A 22450-nucleotide genomic window follows, 5' to 3' on the forward strand; every position below is an offset into this window, starting at 1 on the left:
CTGGTAGCAATGCCTGTGGGGAGCTGCTGTTTATTTGGAAAGGTGGTTATGAGTGTGAGGATGTGTTGGATACTCAACACTTCTCACGCACTGTGGCACGTCCTGGACTTGGTTCAGGCTGTCAGAATGCTTCAGAAAACTCAAAGTCCACAAGTGGACTCTACAGAAGCCAGTGAGTCTTGGCATGCACCCAGCAGGGTTGGGAGGCTGTGAGAGCAGGAGGCACTGCTGTGCTGTTTGATGAGGTGTGTGCCAGCTGGCTGTGGGGCACCTGCATTTCAAGTCTTTGCGAAACCAAAGTCATCTCTGGGGGAGGGAAGAGGAGGGGAGGAGCAGTAACTTGTACATGATGCATCAATGCTGCAGGCTGGGGGAAGTCTACTCCCTACTGCTGCATCAAGCAATTATAGTTGTCAGCGATGTGGAGCACGGGGGTGTTGCTAATTCCAGTATTTTCTGATTTCTGAGTGTTCACTCAGCACCTTTAAGGCTGCACCCTCAATGACGCATTACAAGCCATGTAATTTTTGCAGTGAAGCAGATTTGCACCCTTGTTTTCAGGGTTGCCACACAACGGAGTTTCCTGCAGCCAGTGTTCCTGGGCCAGCTGGGACCCAGCAGGCTGAGGGACACAGCTGTAACCCCCAGGCCTACAGAGTGCCTGAGCCAGCAGCAGGGAGCTGTAACAGCGGGACAAGAACTTGCTGGAGTGATGTTTTCCATGTTGCTATCCATTTGCATGTCAACCCTGAGCTTTGTAAGAGCCCGTCTGGTTTGTGAGGGACCATTCTTTAGCAGATGAGCTCCTCTTCCTTGTTGTTGTCTCAAATACTTTGCCTATTTCTCAGCATTTTCCATGCTGCATGTTCCACCACAAACACCACCAGCAGCAGCAGTGACTGAAAACCTCTTGGAAACTCCAGGACCGTGGCTCACAGACCTTGTGTCAGCACAGTGAGTTAAACTGGGGGGTTTGGGGCAGGGAGAGGATGTCTGGTCAGCTGAAAACCCCATAAAGATGGAGGCCACAAAGATTAGGTGTGAATTCCAGTGGCTTGTCAAGCAGCATCCCCAGAAAGCATGTGTCTTAAATAATTTGAAATGTGAGCAGAGATGATATAAGAATGCTTCCAAACCCAGCTGGATGTGTGTTGCTAGAAATTAAACAGCAGGCTGCTTAGGGAGGAGGCCATGAGCTTGTGCTGATTTTGGGGTGGTCTCAGGAAGGGGTTGACAGAGCCCTGAGACAGGCCAGGTTGGCTGCATTCCTTGCAGTGCACCAAAGGAAGGTGTGATACCACCATTCCCCAAAACACACGCCTAAAGGAGCGGGTAGAGAAGGGGACACTCATCTGTTCACACAAGGAGCTGGAGAGTCCTGAGGAGCCTCTCAGCAGAGGGGACAGCCCTGCCAAGAGGCCCCAGAGCCATCACACAAGCAAAGAGCCCCTTCCTGCTCAGCACTAACTCTTCCAAACACTGCTCCAGGATCCCAGTGCTGGACGCCTCCACCCTGTGGGACGGGCTGTAGGTGCCAGCCCATGCAGAGCAGGGCACAGATGCCCATCTGCACAGACAAAAGCACCTGGGAGTGTTCTGATTCAAACCAAAATTCTCTGAATTGCTGACTGTATTCACAGGTTAAATCATCTTCATTCTGCATTTGTACTTTATTTCAGTGGGTTTACTGTCATTGGCTGAGACCTATGTGAATATGCTGATAAATATAGACTTTACATTAAAATTGGCACTCTTTTTAACCTGGTAGATATGTTAATCTATTCACATTTGTACAAGCACCGCAGAGTTATAACGTGCATTAATTCCAATACTTAATTTGAATACTTTATTTTGTTAGGAAATAGTGAATGAAGCATTTTTTACTTGACATTTAGAAAATGGAATATTTAATTGATTGCAAAAACAGCATTTAAAAATGGTTTCTTGAATTATTAATACAAACTAAAATGGAGTGGGTACATAAAAGCCTGCTTGAACAAACTGCTGTAGCCTTTTTAGGCAGGTTTGTTTCATGCAAGAACAAGCTGATCCAACCACAATTTTATCCCTAATGTGAGCAGGGACTTGGACTACAAAGCTCCAGAGAGGCTTCTTCCCGCCTCAGCCTTTCTGTGGTGAGTAAATGGGTTCTTCCAGTGACTGCATCATTCAGGCTTTCAGAATGAGGAAATGTCAAGGTCTCACACTTCTTTTCCTTGCTTGTTGTCAATGTGTAAAAAATAATTCATTTCCTACTCCCAGCTGGGGTTTCAGTTTTGAATGAGTTGTTTCTTCAGTGGCAGCAACCCAACCCACAGAAATGAAATTGCACACCTGCAAAAACAGACTGGGGTGGACACCTTGCTGAACATTTCTGTCACACCAAGATGTAGGAGCTTGGTGTTTGTCACAGCTTTGCCTGTCCTTAAGCCTTGGGAACAAATGTGGTTTTTTAAAACTAACACTCCTAGTTTCTTTTATGTATTCAGAAAAATAAACATAAATTAGCATAAATTAATCAAGATGTTTGACTATTTTTATAAATGAAATTCATTTTACTGGATAAAAACAGCTTTATTTCTTCTGATACTGTAACTAATAGGAAGCAGAGTTGGAGAAACTTCCTTCAGTTGTCTTTGGAAAGAAAGGTAGGACATTTAATTTCCTTCTATTAGTCTTTAACTCTTTCAGTGCTGCAGTCTCCCTTGCCTACAGCCAGATCTTCAGAGCAGATCAGGCCACTCAGGCTGTCAATGTCTTCACATTGGCAGGGAGAAAGTAGGGCTGTGGTTGATTATAAAAAGCAGAACAGCTCAGAATTCTTCAAACCAGGCAGGTCGGGGAGGAGATGGGCTTATTTTCAGTCTGTATGAGCAAACTGTCCCTTGGGAATGTCTTCCACTGCCAGCTTGAGACCTCTGGGCTGATTTGGGCAACGTTTGAATTGAATATATGTGACGGTGAGAGAGTGTCCACCACACAGCTCTGAGTGGTGGTTAGGTGAGTAATACCTTAAGAGTGCTTAAAGAGAGGCTGAGTGTTGCTGAGCTGTGGGGTGAGTTTATTCACAAGCAGGAGAGGAAGGTGGCCCCACTGGTGGAAGGTGACAGTCGTGGCTGGGATGGCTTCCATGCACATCATGCCATGGACGTGGTGGTGGCAGAGCCTGAGGGATAGGAGCCTGAGGAGCACATCTGCTCCTTGGAAAGGGGAATACTTTGCTGAACATCCTCGTCAGCACATTTGCCCAACCACTCAGGAAAGATGCCCACAGATGGGGCAATCAAACTGGGCAAGATAAATTGGTCATTTGTGTGCAGGACCAATTATTATTAATAAATGGGCTTAACAAGGCTGCAAATTTCTTCCCTCTTGTCACACTCTATAGCTCCAGCCTCCTGAAACTCAGACTTGACTTCACTCATCAACTAGGATATTTCCAATCACTCTAAAAGGGCAATTTCTCCAGCACCATTTTAGAAAGTATTTATGTTGCACTGACAGCTGTTCCAGGAAATCTGCAAGCTAGCCAGTTCTGTAACAGAGTTCATGATTACTTTAACTGAGTATATCCCTACTTTAAGCACTTCAATTCTAGGAGAAGAAAACTTCTCAGATCCCATTACCACTACAGTGATCCAGGTAACTATTAACAAGTATCTTAAAAAAAAAAATCAAGTTATTTTTAACAGATTTTTGGGCAACTTCCCATCAAACTGATTTTATTTTGTTGACCTGGATTTCTTGCTTGTTTTAGGGAGAAGCAATTTACTTCCCCGCTGTTCCAGTATTTCACATCTGGGCTGTTGTGGCAGCCTTCTTGACATCATTAAGGACCAGAAGAGAGCTGGCTCTTTTCCAGCCTCATAGCTTTTCCTAAGCAGTCCAGAGTCTGACAGAGATCAACCCACAGATGCCTCTGGGTGACTTTCACAGGAAGACAAACAACATTTATTGAGGACTGATGATCAAAAAAGTCTTTGCCCCAAGAGGTGCCATTTAAAACCCTTCTTTACTGTTTGCCTAGGAAGTACACCATCCCCATATGACACCAGCACCAACACAGAATAAATATTTACAGAACACTTCCCCTCCTCTCATTACAAACAATTCTGCTATCTGCAGTCAGTAATGGACAAGTGCCATGTTCAATTATATCAAAAACAAAAGGCATTCTAAAAAAAGCTGCTCATGTTTCCAGCCTTGTCACTTATAGGCTTTGTTCCCACTGGCTTCATTTTTGTACTTTGTATTTTCTAGCTTCTACTGGTTCTTTTCCTCCTCTGGTGATTAAATATTGCACAGCTATTGCCCTTATTCCCTCTCTTCCAAGGTTAGCTTTTAATGTGCTTTCATTTGCATTTATACTTGCAAGCCACTTAAAAATGCCCAGGTTCTATCCAAATTTTGGTCCAAGTTGTCTCATTGTGCAAATCAGAGCATTCCCTCAGTGGCAGCAGAAGCCCCTGGAATGCTCCTTGCTGCTGGCTAGTGCTTCAAACACCTGGCCACAGCTCCTAGAGAGCTTGCTGCTAATGCTGGCCATTAAATCCCATGTCCTATCCATCAAAACCAAGCTGCTTGGAGCAATTGTCCCTGCCCCCTGCCCAAAGCCCATTTTCCAGTTCAGGCCACATCCACTATTTCTTCTGTCAGCTGAGCACCAGTGGCTGTCTGAGTAACCCCCAGCTAAAGAGATGAGCTCTCCTGCCACAGCCTGCTCACCCACTGGATCATGGCAGAGTCTCCCTGTTACTAAAACCATACCAGAGACACAGCCAACATCTTCCAGAACTGGCTTCACCTCTGTTTAAGAAAGGAAGCCCCAGGAAGTGGTGTAATGCAGTCTGGGGATGGAGATTCAGACTGTGGCAGGGGTACCACAAACCATATAAGCCACAGCCTGGGGAAGAACTCACCTTTTTCTGTGCAGGATGAACAGAAAAACAGAATGAACATCCCTTCTTGAGGCACAAGCAAAGACTGGCACAGTGCTAACTCGAACAGAAAACACCACCAGCTTCTGAGCTGAGGGCTGCCGGGATCCCCGTGCAATGACAAGGTGAGAGTAGCACTGATCTTAACCCACAGTCCTCTGAACCCGAGCAGAGCTTTGGCTTCGTAACTAAATCAGCAAAATCCTCCATGGATCCTCATACAAGTACTTTGGGTGAGGAAAACGTTCCATGTTTCAGGGGAAAGGCTTAAACCTTGCTGGTGAGCAGACCACAAGGAGGAAGACAACTCGGTTTGTCAGTGACCAGGCTGTGCCAATGGAATTGATAAAGAGGAGCTCCAGTATGGGCCATCTCCTCACAGTTATCTGCACACACTACAGACCTTCAGAATGCAGATCTTCAGGACTTGTTTTGGAGCCTAATGTTATGTTAGTAACAGCAGCCAGAGTTTCTGGCAATAAGGTGATTGCGATCTTCTGGGAAGCAAGCTATCAGCATGTCTGGAAAACTTGTCCACCTTCTTGGGGGCATGTGTCTTATCCTGATGGCTTCTCAGCTGTGCTGCCCAACAGACAGTGAGGGTTGGCCTTTGCCACCTCCACTCCTCATTTAAGAGAAGGCAACTGATGAAGTAAATGATCAAACAATTGTGGGAATAAATGTTCACCTTCTTGTGAGGGCATGACTGCATGAGGGATAGATGATTTTCACACCCACCAGAAAGCTCAGTAGCTTTCTGCAAGTACAGTAGGTGCATTTTCAAGCCTGACTTATGCAAAATGTCACCTTTTAGTGACAGGATTGCTACATGAAAAAGCTGTACCACATTCACCATTTACAATAAACGCGGAGCTAAGAGAGAAAGAGAAACTACAGAGACCAATTGCTGCAGTTTTATTTCGGAGGTGACATCAAGGCAAGCAGAGCATTGGTTTCAATGAATTTTATTGAATTCTGTATTATACAAGTGGGATCTGAATCCCCCAACTTCCCACCATCAACGTCACGGAGAAGCACCGCTACACTAGAGGAAGGCAGAATTTTGAAGCTGGAAGACAGACTGGACCAAGCCGTTTCTCCCCACGTGGTCAGAAATTCTTCCACCTTCACACAGTGTGCTTCCCAAACCAGCAGGTTTACCCCAGGAATAAGAGAGACAAAGCTAGCTCTAAACATCCCTCTGCCTCCTCCTCTCCCCAGAAAAAAGAGGCTGCCCAATGCCAGCAGTGGAATGGTTAAAGACAGGGAGCACATCAGGTTTTCAGTCTCTCAACCAGCCCACTAGATTAAGAAGTAGCCTGGTTACTCCCTCTCTCCTGAAAAAGATCCAGGAAAATGAATGATCTAAAATGCTGAAGACTTACCTCCTTTCCTTCCCCCATCCCATAGCCTTGTTCTCTAAGCAGAGAACAGGCAATGAACTCTGAGGAGGCTGAAGGAAAGCCAAGGAAAATCAGGGGGCTACCTGAATCCCTGTGAATCTGGTGGCTACCCTGGTGCCCTCATTCATTCCCTTTGAGGTTCAGAGACCTGTTTGGAATAGTACACAGAGAGGGCCTCCCTTAAGGACTCAGAAGCAACCGGGGATACAGAACACACAGGAACCACTGTGAGGGTACACACCATTCCAGGGATGGCCCAAACCACAAACAGGGCAAGACTTCCCTTCAGCCAAGGCCCCAAGGGCTGGGGGAACTGGGACGAGGCCCTGGCAGGGGGAAGAGAGCTCCTGCAGCAGTACTGAGGTCTCATGTGAATTTATTTCTTCTTCCTCTCCTGGGAACAGCGAGGGCAGAACCTGTTAGAAAAGGAAGTACAAAGCCAACATTTAGGGCATGACATGATTCTGAAGTGCATGGTCCCAAAAGACCTTTTCCAAGGTCCCTGACAAAGCCTTAATTCAAATTTTCCTTTTAATTGTGTATATGTAGTACTTTTCCCCCTGCCACCAAGGACCTCTGCTTTCCAAAGGTCAAATGGCCCCCCAAGTTGCTTCACTCACCATTTTCCTCTTGGTTTTGTTGTCAGACCCACACAGGCAAAATGAAACCATTCAATGGAACACTGTTGGGATGAAGAGCAGCCAGTTAAAGAGAAGTAAGCTTCCTTTTGAAATTGTTGCTTTTCCCAGCATTTAACCACAAATGCTGAAATCCCTAGCATTGATCAAGGATTGAATACTCATACCCAACCTACACACCGTTAGCAAGGAGAATTCCCCCTCTCCCTTGCTAAGTTTAGGGACAAGAAAACATTTTAAGGAATACCCTGAAGAGAGAGGCACTTCAGAGGTCATTGCCAGCCACACCTCTGCCCATCCCAACGACCTGAGGTAAGCCCTCTCCTTGTCACTACTTGCTGTCCCAGGGCCCACCTGAGCAGGACAAGACTTTCCATGCAAGACTCCACTCTGTTCCCCCCCATTTCCACCATGTGCAGGCTCTTACATCTGGGTTGTCACAGCCAATCATCTCCCCATAGGAGACCTGGTGGCAGAGGCAGTAAGTGGGCTCATTGGGGTCCACGGGCATATCCAGTACATCCGAGGGGTGCACATTTCCAAAGGTGACAGAAGGCATCCCATACTCTGTGCTACTGCAGGACAGGAATAAAGTAAGTCAGGAAAGTAACTGGCTCTGCGTACCTTCATATGTCCCAAGACAAGTGTCCTTGCTTGCCAGAGACAGATACTTCTCTTGTTTAAGTACATACACCCAAGGGGACCTGTTTTCCCCATCAACCCACACTCCCCTGAAAGAATAAAGAAGTTTCCTTCCTCTTGCTTCCCAAGAAGGGTCAGAGGACACACAGTTCCAGTCTGGGGATCTCAGGAAAGCCTGGCTAGGCCTGCCTTGCTCTGATTTCTAGTGCTCTTCTCATTCCCTCAAGTCCCTTAAACACTTACGTGCGGACGAGCTTCAATTTCTTTTGGGCAGTTTTTGGTGCTTCCTCATCAGAGTTTTTCCCTTTAGAGCGAGCGCGGGCAGCTTTTTTCTCTTTCTGGGCTCGGCCCTCTGGTAAGAAGAGAAAAAGGTGTTGCATCTGTCACCCCACCAGAACAGACGCCTGACAGTGACAACCTCTGCAGCACTAAAATACACTCCTGCTTTGGAATGTATATTGGCTTTGGGCCGTGCACCCCATCTTCTTTTATCTCACGGCCTTGTATACGCTGACACAAGAGCAGCCCAGGCCACCATCTTTTTACCTGTCCTTCAGACTCCAGCGCAACAGTCTTTGATCTGCACCACTCCAGTACCTGCCTTCATCCCCACCACTTCCACAGTCACTTGGCTGCCTCCTGAATCAATCTGCAGCCCAGTGGTGGTACTCACTCTTCTTGCCCTTGCTGGAAGAACTGTCATAGTCACTCGACTCTATCTGCTTCTCCTTCAGGTCTGCTTCAAAGCGAGCGAGGTCTGTGTCCAGCCGCCGGATGTGCTTATCCACCTGCAAAGACAGCAGTGGCCAGGGGTTACCACAGGACACAGCCCAGGCAGGCACAGAGAGGACAAAGAGGGGACAAAGGGGCAGGGACTTGCACTGAAGAGCTGAAGAGCGAGAGTGGGCATGGCCTAAAAATGAGAGATGAGGGCCTTCCGAGATGGATGACTTTAATTTGGGTGTTCACATGGTAAGCACGAGACACTTCCCTTCATACCATCTCGTAGGTCTGCATAGCCAGCTGAACCTTGTCGTCCCCAAATTCCTTGCACTTTCCATAGGCCTCCTGGATTTGCTTGAGAAGCCCCAGCTTTTCCTCTGAAGACAAAGTCCGTGCATTGCTGATATACTCCGTGGCCAACTTATCAATCTCTGACTTGAGGTCTGAAAGAAATGAAACATTAAATACAAAAACACCACACACACCACAAGTGCCCTCCATCAGGAGAGACTGAATGACTGGAGCAGCTCCAGGCCTCCTCCCCTGCCTGGAGATCCCCATGACAAAGGCAAAGCAAAGCAAAGTTGGTCAAGCTACAAACTCCTTGTCTTGGCAACAAAACCATCCCTGATCCTCACCTTCTGTCCTCTGATCCAGATCTCGCATGAGCTGGAAGTTTCTCTGTAATTCAAATGGCAGGTTCTCAATACCTGCAGAGAAAGGAGAATACATGGAGAAATCAGGTTCTTGTCCACGATGCCAAGGCAGGAACAAAGCTAACCAATAAAACACACCCCCCTGGTGCACATCCGCCTGCTTCCATTTGTTGCTGGCCCCAAAGGAGACAGACTATAAAAATGTGATATATTTAATGCAGAAGCATAGTTCTAGAATACATATTAGTTAGCAGAAAACTGCTGCCATGCAGAAAGGTCCACACTAAGAAAGCAGAAACCCAAAATCTGTAATGAGTGTCAGTCATTATAATACAATGTCTCCATCTGAAAATTCCACTCAGTAACGAAAAAAACACCACAACAGCTGGTAAATAAAGCCATTTAGTTGTTTCTACACAAGGATGTAAAAATTAAGCTGATCAAATGCTAGTTCACTGGAAGGTGAGTCTGTTTAATGCATTCATTTAACATACAGGGGACAGCAGACACTTTGGGCAGAGCAAAGATCAAGTCTGAGATGGGATGGGGAACAGAGAGCAGTCTTAACCCCTCGTGACGTGTAACTTGTTGTGCCTTCTGCACTGTCATCTCAGTGTGGTGTGTCCAACACCTGGAAGGATGCCACACATTGTGCATAATAAACATTTGTAGGGCTCTGAATGAGCAATGTGAAGTTGATAGTCAATTAATTTTCAATGCACTATGCTACTCAGCCCCCAGGCATCACCAGATGCTCAACTGGCAAAGCTGGTAAAAACAATTCTCATTTTTCCATGCCTGCCTAATTAAAATGAGATCTAGTGTCACTGCATTAACCTGAAGTCTAAGCCTGATTACTGTCACCTTTATACCTAATAAAAATAATAAATCTCTCTTGAAAGTTTAAAAAAGAAGGTGTTGGGGAAAGCTCTTCAAAAAAACAACAGAAGCATGTCTGAGCTTCCTGAACTCGCTCTGCAGCTCACATGGAGTGCAACTGGAGGTGTGTCTGCCATGACCAAAGCTGTCCAACACATCAGTCCAGGCAGCAATCTCTACTTTCTCTGCACGTATTTCTACAGCAATTAATGCTTTTCCACTTCTCTGAAGAACAACCAGTTGAGAGGAAGGATTCTGTATGCAAGAGGAAGGTTTTAACAAGTTTTAACAAGTACTACATAACAGGACATGAAAATAATTCCTGTAAGAAGTAAAACCAAGTGTGGGCTTTGCTGAGCACAAGTTGTTCCTTTTACTTAGATTTTTGCCCAAACAACATCATAAGAAGTTACATACAGAATCCTTAGGAACAATCAAGCTGCTGCTTCAACTGATTTCTGCTGCCATTTCTGATTTAGTAACCTGAGAAATGCTCAGATAGTAGCTGTCCTTGAGTACCCAGGTACATCATCCACAGCACATACACTGCATTGAAGGACAGTTAGCAGCACAAATTCAAATTCTGAAAAATTATTAAGTGGCAAAATTAAGTCTGTAGACACATCCTGAATTTGATACTTCCGTGTTTGTTCAGCATGACAAACTTCACACAAGGTTTAAGCAGCTGACTATGGATTACATCCCTACGGTTCGAAAAAGAATCTTAGAACACGACGGGGACACAATGCTGAAAATTATTATTGCTTATAGAGGGAGCTTATGGCAGGGATGAAATTCAGCTTGGGAATCTAGAGACCATGCCTTTTCCCCTCCTGCAATCCCCAGCCTCATCAACTCTAAACCTTTCAATTTATACAGCAAATGAAACATGGGTCATACTGCAGCACGCTGCTTTTCATTCCTCTCCAAAGCACCCGCTGCAGAAGACAAGACAGGTATCCTCTAGAGGAAAACAGAAGCTCTTCCTGCACTGCACACAATATGTCAAATTTATATTGAGTTTATTAATCCTGGAAGATCACAGCTTCTAAATTCTGGACTTTGTGGTTTTTAGAAAAGATTAATGTAATATCTTTTTCTCTTCTGAAAAGGACAGATGGTAAAAGCACAAATTCCACCAGGTACTGTCAGCTTTCCCTCAGCAGGGCTAGAAACCTTTAGATAGAGCAAGCTCCTGAGCCAGCACAAAAACCAGTAGGATGCTACTGTGTGGGCAGAACACCCCCACACGAGGTTAGGGTCACATTTCACAGTGATATTCTTGCACCAGGAAAAACTCGAGCAGTTTGATTCGGCTACACAACCTGAAAGGAACTGTGCTCTAGTTTTTACAGCCATCACTGATGCTAGCACATGCCCTTGTCTGGACAGTATCTGTCTGTCTTGTCTGTTCAGCCTTGTCTGCTCAGCCTATGCCCCTCGCCCTTGAGAGCCCCTCTCTCCCCAGAGCCTGCTCCCCTCAGCCAGAGCAGTGGCTCCCCTCTTTGTTCCCAGCCTCCTGGTGGCTCTTGCAGTGTGGGGAGAGCCGTCACCTGCCTCTGGCTCTGGCTGAGCTGATGAGACAAACCCCTGTCAGCTGAATTCCTTCCCTGCTAAAACCAACAAAATGATTTCCTAAAACCACAGCAAAACATTTCACTCTGCAAATCTATTACTGGACAAATGTTCTGCCACTGCTTCGTCAATAAACGGAGAAAATGAAACAAGTGACAGTACAGTGACTTTATAATCAGAACTTTATAATACAAAGATACTTTATCTGTTCAACTGAACATGGAAGGAAGCTGAGCAGACCATTACAAATTATGATCCAGAGAGTCTGGCAATAACAAAAAGCATAACAAGATAAAGCTGCAGATAAGCAAGTTATAACTGAGCAACAAACTATTTGTATGGTACATAACTTAATCTAGCTGTGGGGATGTTTTCTACTATCTGCAGTTTAATTCCAAAGCTCTTGCATAGCCTTAAACAGAAGTGATTCTCTGCATCACAGAATTTATCAGAGGGGCCAGAACACCTGCTGAAATTGCTTGACCTGTGCAGTGCTGGTTACCAGACATTATCACTCTCTGAGTGCCATTAAAAAAAAAATTAGATTTGAGCCTCCATTTCCTCATTCCTACCACCACACTTTTCCTCACTATTTCTAAAATCATTCATGTTATTTAAGTAATTTCATTTCCTCCTGCTTTTCTCCTTTTTTTTCCTCTACAATTAATTTTTCTTTTTCATCTTAGTAAGATTCACCTAAAATTATCATGACTAATACTATCTATCATAAAATACCCACGTAATTCCCAGATTATGAAACTGATAATTGTAAAGAAAGAACACCCTAGAGGCATCTTTGATCACTAGAGAAGAGTGATGATAGGACTGACAGGAAAAAAAGGAAAAGCAAAGCCCTCTTTCCATACAAATGGCACAGCAGCAGGAGAGGAACAGGAGGATGGTGAAAATGTACAAGGAAGAAAGTGCTAGCAAGGCCAGCAGCTTGGCCCAAAGCACGGGCTGGCATTAATGCAACTGTGTCACAGAATCACAGAATGGGTAAGCCTGGAAGGGACCACAGTGGGTCATCTGGTCCAACTTCCTTGCTCAAGCAGGGTCATCCCAGTGCACATGGCACAGGACTGCCTCCAGACAGTTCTGGAATATCTGCAGAGAGGGAGGCACCACAACCTGAATGGGGGAATCCCTTCTAGTGCTTGGTCACCCACATAGTAAAGAAGTTCTTCCTCATACTCAGGTGGAGCTTCCTGTTCATCAGTTTCTGCCCAGTGCCCCGTGCCCTAGTGCTTGGCACCACGGAGAAGAGCCTGGATCCACCTCAGCACCCTCCCTGCAGATACTTGTGGCACTGGTGAGCCCCCTCTCAGCCATCTCTTCTAAAGGCTAAACAGGCCCAGCTTCCTCAGCCTTTCCACACAAGAGAGATGCTCTAGTCTCCAAATCATCCTCGTTCCCCTCTGCTGGACAGGCTCCAGGAGCTCCATGTCTCTCTTGGACTGAGGAGCTGAGAACTGGACATTGCACCCCAGAGGAGCCTCACCAGGGCTGAGTAGATGGGCAGGATCCCTGTCTCGACCTGCTGGCAATGCTTTTCCTCATGGACTCATTGCACAGATCCATACAGAAGTCTGGTGCAGCCCTACTGATTCCTTTCATTGTATGATCATCCCAAAAATCACTGGTGCAGCTCTATCAGTGAATTTTTTGCATGCCTTTCTTTTCTTACCTTGTTTTCATTTCCGATCATAAGCTAAAATCTCTCTACCTACCTTCATCTTTTCTCCCTTCAAATGTTATCCCTTCACTAAGCCCATTCTTCTTTCATCTCTTTTATTCTCCTCTTTCCTTGTCATTCTTTCCCTTGTTCATTCTTCCACACACATCCATAACCATGCTGTCTTCTCCCTTAGGAACCACACACTCTCTCTCCAGAAGACAGAATCCAACACCACTTTTTTCCCTCTCCAATAATTATTATTTTATTTACTTCTTTTTAGAAACACACGTGGGCTGTCAGGTGCAGGCAACTGATATTTAAACTTCAGCTGCTTAACTCAGATGTTAACTGTGACACACAAATGCAGAGAGCAGGCCTACACAGCCTGGTAACTTCAATTGTACTTCAATCCTCCGCAGCACGCCTGTGCTGTGCCAAACAATGGATTTGTGCTGCCCAAAGTCCTAAAAACACATCAATAGCACCAGGGACCATCCAAACACACAGTACCTTTCCCAAGACATCTGTTCACCCACCATGTTTAGATGCATGTTTAAATTTTATTAAAAAATGGGAAAAGACATTTTGGAACATAACCACAGTTGCTTTATTGAACAGCTTAGATTTCAGCAAACACTTTAGACACCACATTGCTGAAGGCAATTAAAAAAAATCCTGCTTGTGCCATGGACTGCCACAATGACAGGGTAAGTTCTTTACCCCACGGGACTGCAAACTGGCTGGGATCTTGCTGGGGAAGCACACTGGGCTTTTTGGTATTCCACGGTTCTCATAATTTTGCAGCACTTGAAGTACACTGCAGGACAACTGTCTTGCAGCTATCTTCAGGAGCTTCCTTGCTCCCTCATTAGGGGCAGGGTGTCTTTTATATCCCTCCTTTCAGAGTGTATCACCCTTTTAAACTACTGCTTCTACACTGTCCTGCGTTCTCAAGTAGTCAATCACCTTCCTACACAGGTATTTATTGAAACTTTTACACTAACACCTTTATTGAAATTGATGCTTGAGCACAATATATCCTTTTCCCTCTATTCAGAGACAGCTCAGCCCTGCTGCAATAAAACATTCTAACCTGTACCATTATCCTCACAACACCTTGGTAAGGGACAACCCTACCTACAGTTTTACAAAGAGGGTGCTTAGGTGCATGGCAGACTGATTTAGCTACAGCCAGACAGGAATTCTGCAGCCATATCACATATTCCAAGCTCTGGGCCAATGCACTGCACACCAGTCCACCCAAGCACATCTGCTTCAGACACTGCCCAAAGAAATGGGCACAGTCAGCAGTGACAGTGACAGTCAGCCATGGAAACCCAATACTCCCCCAAAGTGGGGGCCCATTTCTTAGGAAGGGAGGGCTCTTTTTGTTGTCTTACTAGAGTAGCTCAATGCTACAGCAGCCACAGGCAAGATAGCAGGGAATGTTGGTAAGTGTCAGAAAAGGGATCTTTATTGCTAAAGATCAACCATGATTTGAAAAGCTAGGAGGGCTTGGAAGACTGACACAATGAATGAGACCCACAACATTCCTGGCATTTCCAGCCTGCCACAGACCTCCAAAGGCAGGGACAACCATCAAGGAGACCACAGGGCTGTTTGCCAAAACAATGACATCAGATTTGCAGTTGGGTAAGTGAAGAACTAGAGAAAACACAGCCTGCTTTGCCATGTAAAGCAGCTCCAATAAAAATATCAGCCAACAACAAAACCAATTCTAAATGAATTGGTCATTAAATGTATCAGCTCAGTGTGGGCTGTGCCAGTAGCTTTCACACAGAAACAAATGATGCCTATGAATCACCAAATTCTCTCCCCTGCATGAAATCTTTTGTAATTTTCCATAGATCATGTGTGGTGCATCACAGGTATAACTAATCCAAAATCTCTGTAAGGTGAAAGGCATCTTTCACTACGCTAGGACAGTGACAAATAGAGAAATGATTTATTAAGACACTCACATTTCTGAAGAATGATGTGAGAAACAGTAGAGGCAGGGACAGGGGTACGGCTGCATGCTACATTGGGGAGGGGATAAGAGTAATGAAGTAGGGAATGCAAGAGATAAAAGAACTGTTGGGGAAATTGGAACATAGCCAGGTCTGGGAAGGAAACAAGGGCTTGCCTACAGCAATTTCCAACATCACACCCATGTCCTCTAAGAGCTTTAGGGTGATACTCATCACACTCTAATCTGATGAATCCATACAGAAGAAAATCCAGGCAGATGTAGCCATTCTGAAAGAAAAATCCTATTTTATTGCTAATGTTATCAAGGAATGAAAGGACAATCCCATGCCAGTTGTAGGAGAAAGATGACTTCCATGAGGACATGTACTGCTTCTATTGCTCTGTGCTTATGCTGGCTTAAGTCTTCTAGCAGCAACTGGAAGCCCAGAACTGGTGCATCTCTATGTGCCTACTGACAAATGCAAACAGAAGGAGCAAAGGAAACTCGATGTCTCCCTAACCAACATAAAAAAAAGGGAAAAACCCAACTACATAGCACCAAGTTAACTTACCAGCTGAGGCCTCCTCACCTAAGCCTGTCATCTCCATCACTCCCTGCACAGAGGTAGACATGTCCCAGTGCCTGCTCCTGAACAGCTCCTGCCTGGTGGCCTCCAAGGCACCAGAAGTAATATAACACAGCCATCTGAGCAGCCTGGCCTGTGACATCCTTCTGCCACTCCAGCCCACCAAGGTTACCTGCTGCTCTTGCTGCTCATGACTCTCCCAAATGCTGAGGTCTAGTTTAGATGAAATGCTGGCTTTAGTTCCTTAGGGAAGACAGAAACAGTTCTTGTTGTTGAGGGGAGGTACACACCTTGGTATGTTGCTGTAAAAGATTATTCATGTGTTGTCACAAAGTACATGTACTTTATTCTGGCACCCATTAGGAGGGTGAACAGGGAAGCACTGATGGCAGAAAACACAGGTGGTTGCACAGCAGCTCCCTCTACTATAAAGACAATCCCTACACTCATGGCAGGTTCACATATAAACAGAGACTTGATTGGGGACTATTTTCTGTGTGCTTCAACGTCTTTCACAAACGAAAACTTTAAACTTCCAAACACAAAGAAAACTCAGGGTTTGCATCTCACCTTCTAGAAAACCTGTATGAATCACATTATCCCTTTCTGCCCCTCAAAGCCTCCACAGCAATACTTCCAACCTTATACGAGGGCCAACACTGAGCCAAACACAGTAACTCAAGCTTGAGCAAGCACAAATTCTTCTCATGAGTCTTTATGTACATTCTATCTTTTAATCACAAAACACTGTTTTCTTCCTCCTTCTTCTTCCACTCCTTTCTACATCTCTAACTCCTTTGCACCCACAGGTTTCCCCTTACTAAAGCTGCACTCCGTTACTGCTTGAGGAAAAGCAGTTTTTTATCTTGCTTTCTCCCCTCAAAACCAGGCATAGAATGGTTTAGAAACCAGGAAGAGGACAATATTTGAAGACATGGAAATCTTCTTATGTTTAAATTCAGCCACTGGAGAAAAAGAAAAGTGGAACAAGACACACTCCTCTTCTCCCATTCCCTGAGTCCTTTGGCTCAATAGGTAGGATGAAGGAATGAAGGTGATCAGAGTAGAACAAGATATGGAGTTTCTCTGTCAGGATGCTCATTACAGAAGGAATACTTGTATTTTTCTGCTGCAAAAGCATCTGCCAAGAGCATAACAGATTTCAGACAGATCTGCTTTGTAATTAACAGCTTAAAGCCAAGGAAAAGGGCATGCCTAATCCTAGGTCTAAACCCAGTTTCAATTTACAGGAAGGACTTGAAAGCTGCTGAAATACCCGACCTAAGAAGCTTCTAAATAATTTTTCCTAACTCTTCTTAACTTGGCTAGTCCACAGAAAAATCATGGAAAAGAATTTTAGATATCTAAAGTAGAGGGCTCAAAATATATGAACTGAAGCCAATTGGGGCTGTATGCCTGACTTTGTCAGACTGCTCATGCAGTTTTTAATACAGTTTTTAATTACCTACTCACATGATGTTTCATACACGGTGTTTCTCATTCCCAGTGACTGAGCACTGATTCAAAGTTTTATTTTATTCTCTCTGCTCAGTAGAGTCACATGCTCATACCCAGAGCTCAATCTGAAATCTGACTTTGTAATGAGCTTTTCAAGGTGTTTACTATTGTGACAATAAAGTGTTTTCTCAATGCTGCAGTGGAGTGGCCCATTTCCCTCACCAACAGAATGAAGGCCAAGAGATTTACTGAGGCCAAGAGATTAAAGCCAAGAAGGCCAGCTAATTACAAACCCTCCTCTCGAAATGTGCAAAAATGCTTCACAGCATGATTTCTCAGAATTATCTGTCCAAGGCAGACTCCAGCTGCAGCTATAAGCATTCTGCACATCTGCTCCTCTGACTAAAAATTTCCACTCTTAATCTGAGGGAAGCACAATCCAAGCAAGGAAAACCTGTACAAAGTGGGACTCACGACATAAAAAAACCCCCACCAAACTCACTTTGTCAGAGTGATGTTCAGTTGCTTCAAACAGGAGGCCACCTTTTTTCTTCCTACAGTTTTCACTAATTCCTCACAAACCTTCTTTATTCAAAGATATGAAGAGGTCCTACAAATAACTGCCCTCTTTCATCCCACATTCCTCATTCATTCCCTGAGCAGATCCAGACAGACAACCATAGGAAAGAGAATTTCTGTGGGAAGATAAAAGACATTCAACTGAAAACTGTGTCTGCAAGAGCACTATACTACTAAAAGAATTCAGTTTCAAGGCACATATGTAAATTAAGAATTAGACACTTTTTATAGGAGATGACCAAAAGTTCTGGACTATTTATTTCTATCAAAATTCAGGAAGTTTTAGGATATAAGTGAACTATTTTAAAACAGAACAGAATGTTTTTAAAATACTGAAATAATGTGGGGAAAAAAGGGAAGCAGCAAGAAGGAAACTGAATGCTGTCAGTCAGTTAGCATCAAGAAGAAGACTTGTGTCTAAAATGCTGTATGGATTTTCACAGTCAGGGTTCAGGCAGAAGGCCAGGAGAGGAGAGCAGGCTTAGAGCAGAACAATATGGGTAATTAGAAATATATGCTATTACCTATCAGCAGCCTAACTTCCTGAAGACTGTGGTGGGTGCACTTTGATGCCAAGTATCACAATACATATATGCTTTCCTGAAAGGAATCTAGAATAACCACAGAGAGTGTCTTATGACTAGCTAATAACAGCAAGTCATGTTGCACCAGACAAAACTGAAAAAGGCCTTAGAGATCTAATTGTAAGTAAAAAAGGCTAAACCATCAGAACAAGGAATGTTTTGTTTTTCCTAAACTCCTTGTAACCAGATACTTTTAAGGACTTTTAGACTGTGCAAATCATTTTCATTATATTTTTTTAGCAAGACACCTCAACAATAACAGTAACTCTCCTGTATTAATGTCCACCTTCAACAGGACAAGAATCTCTAATCCAATTGCAGGACCACAAATCTCAGCTGAGAGAGAAGACTTTGGCATTTCCTCTGCATGCCTGTGTAAGAGAGGAAGAGAAGCTCCCAGGATGGCTGATTTTAATTGACTGTGATGACATGATCCAGAGGTGTTTGGCAGGAGTATTCTCCACCCACCAACCTTCCCTTCTTTCCAACTGTGTACCTACAGTACCTCTCCACACTCAGAGCTCATCCTGCTCGTCTCTGCTCACCACCTGCAGACCCCAGGCTTTTGCTGCTTTATCTCTGCTCTGCAGCTCTTACCCAAAATACACCCCCTGCCCTGGCAGCAGGAAAGCCCTGCACCCCCCTGTGCACTTACTCCTTGTTCATCTGCTTCTTTCCCCTCATTCCCAACCCTTGTCCTCCCAGCTGAGGAACCTCAGTCAACTGCAGCCTTCTACAGCAGAGTGAGAACTGCACAAGAACACAAATCTTTGCTCCTCTCCAGCCGGCCTCTTCATTCAACTCTTCTTCCTGGCTTTTGCCTCCTTCCTTGCACCTCATAGATCCTTGCCTGTTCACAACTGCAGCTTCTTTTCAGCTTTCACTGAAATTTGTTATAGTTCTTGAACATCTTTAGAGACATTTCCTTTCTTAAAGACAAAAGGAACACTGAAGATGCAAGGAACGAGACACCCTGTGTCCATATCAGCACCATATCATTTCTCTGCTGGAAGAAACCCGGTGTAACAGGACACCTGAAGAGCCAAACTCCATTTTTTCCCATGCATATGCAAGCAGACAGTGCGAGATTTAACTGGCTGGGTACAGTGAAGCAGAAGACACATTGCCAGAACCGCCCAGCTTTAAACACACCATCCCGTGAACATCCTCCCGTCTATAGTGCCAACACCAGATCAGCAGGAAAATGTGAGAACAGCATTCCTCAAATAACAGGTTATTCAATCTTAACTCATTAGCCCATTCATTGAGAAACAACTCCGATGGATCTGCTCGGCTATTTTAAGAACACGTGGGTACAACATGCACTGAAAGTCTCATCCCCAAAGGTCAGAGTTTGACGAAGTTTTAAGCACCTTAAGGCAGGATGGTAAAATAAGAGGTATCATAGGAGGGCTCTGATAACGTTGCCAACTCCATTAGCATTTACAGAGCTCCTCTTCGGCCAGAAAAGCGGGGCTGCATTTGTACACTGACACCGTAGAAAGCTAACAAAACTACCGCCCCACAGATCCAAAAGTTATCTGTGGCTCGAGGTCTATCCCTGGAACCGCTGACAGCCAAGGCCCCGCTCCCGCGAGGCGGCTGGAGCTGCACCGGGCTCCTTTCTCAGGGGACAAAGCAGCCGCGGGCTCCGGGCTCCCGCCGCAGCCGCAGCCGAGCTTTGCCCCGCGGCCGGGGCCTCTCGGCACGGCGCGGGGACCGGGCTGCGCCCGAGGGGCGGGGAGAGCCCGCGGGCGCCCTGGGCAGCGCTCGGCCCCGCCCCTCGGCCCGTGCGTGCCCCCGGGCCGGCTCGGCGGCGGCCTGGGCCCCGCCCGGCGGCTCTTACTGTCCAGGTAGTGCTCCAGGTACATCCCCGCCGCCATCTTCGCCCGCACTCCGCCGCTTCCGCCGGGAGGCGCACGCGCGCGGGCCCGGAAGCGGCGCTGCCTGGCCGCGAAGCCGCTTCCGCCCGCCCGCCCCGGCGCTTCCGCCCCGCTCCCGCCGCCATTTCGGGCTCTGCGGGGCTGACCGGGGCGCTGGGGCATCGCTTCTGCGGGAAAAGCCCGAGGGAGCTGCGCCTGTCCAGCCCGAGAGGCTCAGGCGACCCAGAGGGAACCCCATCCACGTGTATAAGTACCTGAAAGGAGAATGTGAAACTCTCCTTGGTGGGGCCAAGCACTAGGACAGAAACTGATGCACACAAGTTCCACCTGAGCATGAGGAAGAACTTGTTCCTGTGCGGGTGGCTGGGCACTGGGACAGGCTGCCCAGAGAACCTGTGGCTCTCCCTCACTGGAGACACTCCAGAAGCGTCTGGAGGCAGTCCTGTGCCTGCGCTCCGGGATGAATGACCCCGCTTGAGAGGGAGGCTGCAGCAGTGACACGCCGCGCTCCCTCAGCCGGGCCCGTTCCGTGATCTGGGCAGCGCTGTTGACTTGTCACTGTGGTTTTCCATCGTAGTGCACCAGTGCCGAGCAGCTGCTGCTGTGCCATGAGCGGAGCTGGATGGTCTCTGCTGCGACAGGCCCGCTGCCACATAACGCTTCCAAGAGGCTCACAAAGGCCATCCCGTTAAACCTGTGACCCTGCTCTTTCTCTCCGTCATGCCAGGACCACTGCCGTGACCATGCACCACGAGCCACCTGAAGCTTTAGAGCCCAAGGTGCTGCGGAACTGAGGAGCCCTTCCCCAGCCGTTCTTTGCAGGGTGCGGTGCTGTGAAGTCACATGCGTTTATGGAGGAACTGGGACAGAATTATCTTACTTCTGTTGATACTTAGGTTTTTTCCAAGAGGTCAGCAATCGTTTAGCATCCTATACAGTTTAGGAGACACTAGGTTTGGTAAATACATTTTATCCACCTTTCTCCTGCCTACCCACCTACACCATCCTGTTTTTTCCTGACAGTCTGTGTAATGACAGCCATTGCCCAGCACTGAATGCTCCCAGGTTCTGGCCACAAGGAGAAGTGGTCAGATTTATTCTTCTCTCTTTTCCTCCCAAAGATCTTCCAAGACACCATGCCTTTACCTTTATATATGGATATACTTGGATTAAGTCTTTGAGGAGCCTGCACTGCAAGACTGAGGAGCTGTTACATAAAGGAACTGCAGCTGTTTGAACTATGAACCATCTTGCTGTTAAACTACTGGGTTAATTCAGAGATCCTCTGTGTTCTGATGATGGAGCTTTCCATTCCTCTTCCTACAGTCATTTAAGTTATTTATGACATATTTTTAATTATTCAAAACACATTTCTTAGTCTTTTCAGTTCCCATGTGGAGCAGCTAGCTTCAGTTAGCTGAACATTATTGTTAAGCCTCTTTAAAGTCCTTCAAAATTCTCATATAAATTGCCTTATACTCTTAAGGGGAAGGATGTGGCTGTTACATTAAAAAAAAAAAAAAATCTGCTCCCTATACCAGTTCTAAACCAGAATCTCCCAAACACATCCTGCATGGGCTACCAAGCTGAATGGAGCTGATGTGAAAAATCAAACATTCTCAGACATCTCTTATTTGTTTAAGAGACCACCTGGGAACCCCATCTTATCCTCCAAGCCAAGGCTAGGGAAGATGCCAGAAATACAATTTCCCTCTGGACTTCTTGCCACAAATGATAGGGCAAAGAAGAGGCACTTGCCTAAAATCTAAATGGCAAATCTCAGTAAAGTGTACAAATGGGTTTCTAACTGCATGAACTGACACTGTAAGTTTGCAAAATAAAGGGTAGAGGCAGTTTTGTGTGCCTGTGTGGTCTCACAGCAGTAGAAATTCTACCATTCCAGCAACAACTAGTTCCTGAGCTCTGAGTCCCGGACAGCTTGTTATTTTTGCTTTCTTTACAAAGGCAAAGAAAGGGTTTGCATCGCTCAGGGCTCCAGAAGCATCCTCACCCGCAGAGGAAGTGTCAGCATGGTAGTTATTTGTCGAGAGGAGGAACATTTTTTTAAACGCTTCTGCACGCTGAAGTCCGAGCATGGGTGTGATGATTGTGCAGGAAGGTGCTTTCCCAGCTGAAATGAGCTCTAGAGACCCAGACAAATTTATGTCTAACCCTCACCCAGCCTCACATGCTGATCCTTTGGCAAGTGCTGTAGGAACTAAGGCTCACAGGCTAACTAACCCCTGTGGTTATCACA

At 45.8% G+C, this 22450-nt stretch overlaps 1 protein-coding gene across 4 annotated transcripts; it reads right to left on the minus strand.

Moving 5' to 3' along the window:
* Positions 1-5886: 5886 nt before the first annotated feature.
* ING4 (inhibitor of growth family member 4) lies at positions 5887-20370 on the minus strand. 4 transcript variants are annotated; one of them, XR_012054646.1, is made up of 9 exons: positions 20157-20370; positions 8982-9053; positions 8620-8786; positions 8294-8408; positions 7864-7972; positions 7406-7553; positions 6961-7022; positions 6582-6756; positions 5887-6488 (listed from the first exon to the last, which is right to left on the minus strand). XR_012054646.1 is itself a non-coding variant. In XM_072925983.1 (8 exons), the coding sequence occupies exons 1-8, from the start codon at positions 20353-20355 to the stop codon at positions 6717-6719; spliced, it is 909 nt and encodes a 302-aa protein (XP_072782084.1). In that variant the 5' UTR covers positions 20356-20370; the 3' UTR covers positions 5887-6716. The 4 variants fall into 4 exon arrangements, 3 of the variants coding, with proteins under 3 accessions (XP_072782084.1, XP_002196952.5, XP_030123070.1); XM_072925983.1 differs by having other exon boundaries at positions 5887-6756; positions 7406-7550; XM_002196916.6 differs by having other exon boundaries at positions 5887-6756.
* Between the last annotated feature and the right edge of the window lie 2080 nt (positions 20371-22450).

Source organism: Taeniopygia guttata, chromosome 1 (assembly GCF_048771995.1).
Source record: "Taeniopygia guttata chromosome 1, bTaeGut7.mat, whole genome shotgun sequence".
NCBI classification, from domain to species: domain Eukaryota; kingdom Metazoa; phylum Chordata; class Aves; order Passeriformes; family Estrildidae; genus Taeniopygia; species Taeniopygia guttata.